At 47.7% G+C, this 5,293-nt stretch overlaps 1 protein-coding gene across 1 annotated transcript; it reads left to right on the top strand.

Annotated features, from left to right (window-relative positions):
• Nucleotides 1-921: 921 nt before the first annotated feature.
• Nucleotides 922-3,292, top strand: LOC122030502 (RING-H2 finger protein ATL43-like). Its single transcript, XM_042589721.1, has one exon. It carries the CDS (start codon nt 947-949, stop codon nt 2,210-2,212), a length of 1,266 nt encoding a protein of 421 aa, XP_042445655.1. The 5' UTR covers nt 922-946; the 3' UTR covers nt 2,213-3,292.
• The last annotated feature ends 2,001 nt before the right edge of the window (nt 3,293-5,293 follow it).

The raw sequence follows: 5,293 nt of genomic DNA, 5'->3' as shown, positions 1-5,293 counted from the left end.
AAAAAAAAATAAGAACGTAATTATCTTTTATAAGATTTCTCACATTTAACTTTTAGTTAAAGAAAGATTAAATATTATTTTTTAAATACAAAAAATAAAGTACTACTAAATAAAAAAAAATACAGAGATTAAAGATATTTTATTAGCTCTCTTATACTCATCTTAATTTTTTTTGTTTAGATTTTCTTATAACTTACGAGAGATTTCTTTACCACAAGAAGGTCAAAGACAAAATATAACTTACGAGAGATTTCTTATATCAAAGCATTAACATTTAATTTTTCCATCTTATTTGTTTTCACTACATTTTATTGTTAATTGGCTGAACCTAAAATATTCGCAAAAAGAATGGCTTTTTAAATTTTGAAAGGTCCAAATTGCACAGTGAACATTTCAGAAAGGGCATTGTGTTATTTAAAAGTTTTTGAAAATTAGGGATGATTCAGAAATACTTCCCTCTGTTTTTTCGGATCTGAACCAACATAGCCGCAGGGGTGGAACCGCCGAACGGCCATCTGAACTGGGTATTTAGCTACTAATTTAATTAGACCGGACCGGACTCGATGTGGCTCTGTCCAATTAAATGCTTCAATCCGTTTAAATGCTCGGAACAGCTCGAAACAGGGATAGTGTCTGCGGAAGCCCCTGCTCCCCTTTCAGGTAGAGGTTTCCCGACATCAGCGGTGCCGCTCACCGCCTTCCTAGTGCTTCCCATTGTATGATTACAATGTCAAGCGGCCTGGTGAATTGCGATGCACAGGCCGCCTAATCTCACCGAAGACGGACAACATCTCCATTTAAAGAGCGGGCGACGGGCCCATTCGGTTAAGCCGATGCCTTTGTCGCCTTCCGCTTCCGCCCTCGCTCACCGACGGAGTCCCGTCACCGACCTTAATATAACCCCCTTCCTCACCTTACCTCCTCCACCGTGCTAAGGCAGTACAACATGTTGATCCACCGCCACCGCGAATTGAGCCTCCTCCCCCGCCTCCTCTTTTCCGACGAAGACACCGACGCTAGCGCCGCTCCGAGCCCCTTCCCCTCCGCTCGCTCCTCCCCCGTCGCGCCATTCCGCCCCGGCATAGCTGTCATCGTTGGCGTCCTGACCATCATCTTCTCACTGACCTTCCTCCTCCTCCTCTACGCCCGGCACTGCAAACGCAGCGCCGCCACCTACGGAGCTAGCCGCGGAGGGACTGCCGGCGGGTTCCCGTCTTCCTCTGCTTCCGAGCGCCGCCATTCCGGCGTCGAGCGGGCGGTGGTGGAGTCGCTCCCAGTCTTCCGGTTCGGGGCGCTGCGGGGGCAGAAGGCGGGGTTGGAGTGTGCAGTGTGCCTCAGCCGGTTCGAGCCGGCGGAAGCGCTCCGGCTTCTACCCAAATGTCGACATGGTTTCCACGTCGAATGCGTCGATACGTGGCTGGATGCCCACTCCACCTGTCCTCTCTGCCGCGTCCGTGTCGACCCGGAGGACGTCCTCCTCGTTCCCCGCACGGGGCCGCTAGAGCCGGATCCGCGCGGAGGGGTGGGCGAGAAAGTGGAGGGGAAGGGTGGTGGTAACGCGACTCTTGCGGCGGCGCAGAATCCTTCCGGCCGTAGGATCTCCGGGCGACACTCATCCGCCGGGGAACGGTCGAGCGAACCGCTCCAGATAGTCGTCCACCGCAACGAGCCCGCCCCGTGGAGATGGAGGCGATCGCTGGATGTTCCCGCACATGCCCCAGCGGCCGCTTCGACGGCAAGCGCCGCGACGCCCAAAGTTCGCAAGGACTCGCTCCTGCCGACGGAGACAGTGGAGGACAGGGAAGCGTTCGAGCGGAGGCATAGCCACCGGATCGTGGTTTCGGACCTGGACCGCTATCTTGACCGATGGAGCGACCTCCGCCCGACGGATCTACTCTTCCTCCGTAGGGAGATGATCATCACGGATAGCGGGAGGTTCTCGGCCTCGAAGGCGGCACGCGCCCTCTCGTCCTCGGCGCACCCCGCGACAACTAGCTCCAGATGCGCGTCAGAGATCTCCAGGGTCCGCAGGATGTCGAGTGGCAGGGAAGGTTCGCTGGCGGGGCGAGGCACGGCGAGGACGGAGGCCGACGAGGAACGGACGCTGAGGCGGTGGCTAGGGTTCGCCGGGGTGCGGGTGGCAAAAGCGTCGCGGTGGACGGAGCGGCGACAGAGCGGGAACGAGGGCGAAGGACCCGAAACTGCTGTATGAAATGTCGAAAATGCCCCCCGCCTCCTCCGTCGCCTTGATCCACCATAATGCCCCGAAGATTACTGATTTTGTGTGGCTAGGCGAAGCGTAGGCGAAGTAGAACCCAAGGAAAGAGCAAGCGATGGTCACGTGAGCCACGCATCAAATTGCTGCAACGTTTTTAAGGAGAGAGTCACCTCGCTGGCATCATCGGGACTCGCGCATCATCTGACACCGCAGCAGCAGAAGCGGCAGCCTCCTCGCTCGCAACGACGCATCGCATGTATGCCTGGGGGAGCTCACGAGGCCATCGTGACGGGCGCGTCCTCTCATCCGACACGTTCGTCCATCCGACGGCTGCCGCACGGGCAACGTGGCCTTCCCCTCATTCCATTTATTTTTTACCGTTTTAACACGGGAGATTAGTTTTCAATGTTAAAAAATTAAAAATTAAAAAAAGCGACACATTTACGAAGGGAAAAAAAAAAAAAATTGGCTGGATTCGTTCCTTGATTTGGACATGCGAGTCCCATGTTATGTTGCGAACGGATGATGGTGGCCACGTGACTGGCTACAGGCAACGGACGAAAGTGAATACTAGCAGTTGCCTGATCGATCCTTGGTAATGCAAAATGTTCAGCCCTACGCTTTCGTTTAGAAATTTACCCCACGAGCTGGGTTCCTAACGGAAAGACAGAAATGCCCTCCTGTTTTTGGATGTTCCTCCATCGGAGGTGTAGTGGAAATGTAGGGGCTATCCTATCCTATCCTATCCTATCCTATAGCTGCCGCGAGTTAGTGAGAAGATGCATAATTATGGAAGATCGACAAGAGGATGTAAAAGAAGAAAGCTAGCTTGCTTTTAAAGAACAACTCTATGTTCATCATAGGCATTAGATCAGTAAAATGTTTTTCATAATTTATCTATTTGTGATATCAACTTTGCCTTAATCATAGGGCATCAAAGATGTCCGACAAGACTCTTTATATTTAAGTCAATCCAATAATCAAACTAGAGAGAAAAAAGAATGTATGTATATAAATTGTCCTCCAAGTTGTACGAGCGATCGTATCTTGTTGTTGTGTCTCCTTGTCTAATATTTACTTAATTATGATCTATCTATGTTAGTCGTATGTTATCAGGGCTCCATCTGATAGAGTGTTTGTCAAATTATGATCCTGTTTCTTCTAGTCCAAGGGGCAGTATTGCGCTTGTCAAAATTATGCCTAAAGATGGTTGGTGGCCTATGGGAGGCTAGAGAGGGTTTAAGGCAGTCATAGGGTGAGCATTGTGAGCTCGGGATGCTGAGTCGAGCTCACGGGCTGTCGAACACTTCAAAGACTGAGGGTCCTCGAGTTGCTAAGAACTCTAGAAGCTGAGGCAAGTACCCAATACTCTGGAAGATGAGGCAAGCGCTCAGACCGCAGAGCACTTTGAAGGCTAAGGAGGGTACTCGAGCTACTAAACACTCTGCAAGCTAAGGGAGGTGCTCGGGCTGTTGAGCACTCTGAAAATTGAAGAGAGTGCTTAAACTACCGAGCACTTTAGAGAGCAAGGAGAGTATTTGTGCCATCAAACACTATGAAAGCTAAGGAAGATGCTCGGATTGCCGAACACTCTGAAAGCTAAGGCGGGTGCTCTGACTGTCAAGCGAAGTCGGCAGTAGGGCTGATGCCTTGTGCACGGGGTCTAATTGCATGGAGCCAAGCCACGTGGCAAGGACCATCATCCAGGGTACTAGAGAATTATAATCAATGTGAGATATCTAGAAATGCATAACTTTGAAATTTGCCATGCCAAAAGGCCTTGAACAATGCAAGAAATTGATACATAGGATCACCATTTGCTTAATTACTCTCTTAATGTTGAATTTTACACATGTTATATAAGTAGTTGATGCTGCATTCTCTAACCATTTGCTTCCTATTGGATTTCAAACAATTTAAAAACTTTCCATCTACACACTGAAAAAGAACACCAAAACAACGTATTAAGGTTTGGAGATGCTTGTTTCAACTCTATTCCCTAGCTATTATGCTATGGATCTCACTATTTGTTCCTTGTTTTAATGTGTATTGCAGATGCTTATGTTGTAGAACGACGTGTTGATGGGTGTTTTGTACAATTTTGTTCATGTACATATTGTCGATAGGTTCTTTTTTGTCATTTTATTTCTTGTCTTATTGTGAGATGGGTTGGCATATTCATTTCATGGTGTTTATAAAGGTAGGATGGTTGGTCATGGTCAGCGTAAGTTTTGTTGGCCTTCCACTGGAAAATTTTCTATTAGTGCAAGAAGCACTAGAAAATTAAATTTAATTTTGATAATGACAAAGACTCAAAATTAAATTTTGTTATGAACTAACAAGATTAACTAAGTATGTAAGTAGCTCAACCAAGAAAATTCTAGTAGATTAAGATAACTGGATACTAAGCAAGTGAAAACTCTAGTAGGCCAGCTAAATTGGTTACTAGGCAAAAGTCTTGGCAAATTAAGGATAACAGGTGAGAAGTCTAGATGGGTTACTGGATCGAACATCTAATAGGTCCATGAGTAAGTGAGGACAAGACATCGAGAGGAACCCAAGGATCGGATGTTAAGCAGGAAGCCCAAATAGGTCTGGAGGATCGGATGTTCGGTAAATTAGATAAATTCTCCTCAAATGAGTGGATAAGTATGCATTCCCTTGAAGGAAATAGTAGGCGTCGGTCGAACCTGAGATTTCACTAGAAATCCAAAAGTTAAGACCGCATAGGTGTAAGTCTATCACTATTTAGATTTATATATTATGTTTGTTATACTGAGACTGTTGGGTTCTTCGAGCCGCGAAAATCGCTTTTTCACGTCGCGGAAACCCCGAAGGACCCAAAGCCGTAGATCCGTGCAAAGATTCGTATACAAAATTCGAAAAACTATTTCTTGTACGAGTTCAAAAACTGATCTACTACTTAGATCTACGAGGAAAAAGTGTTTACCCTTGATGCGCGCCCTACGCGAATCCCGCTCTTCCAAGGTGTTGCCGTATCTCAAGACCGTCAAGCGCCGGTCCTCTAGAAGTATCCACACGGACACACTAGATGGAGATGACCAAAAACCAAGG

Source organism: Zingiber officinale, chromosome 10B, assembly GCF_018446385.1.
Source record: "Zingiber officinale cultivar Zhangliang chromosome 10B, Zo_v1.1, whole genome shotgun sequence".
NCBI classification, from domain to species: domain Eukaryota; kingdom Viridiplantae; phylum Streptophyta; class Magnoliopsida; order Zingiberales; family Zingiberaceae; genus Zingiber; species Zingiber officinale.
This window is presented reverse-complemented; position numbering and strand designations above follow the sequence as displayed.

Excerpts from the sequence above, each read along its gene's own strand:
- LOC122030502 (XM_042589721.1), top strand. The coding sequence starts at position 947 with ATGTTGATCCACCGCCACCGCGAATTGAGCCTCCTCCCCCGCCTCCTC.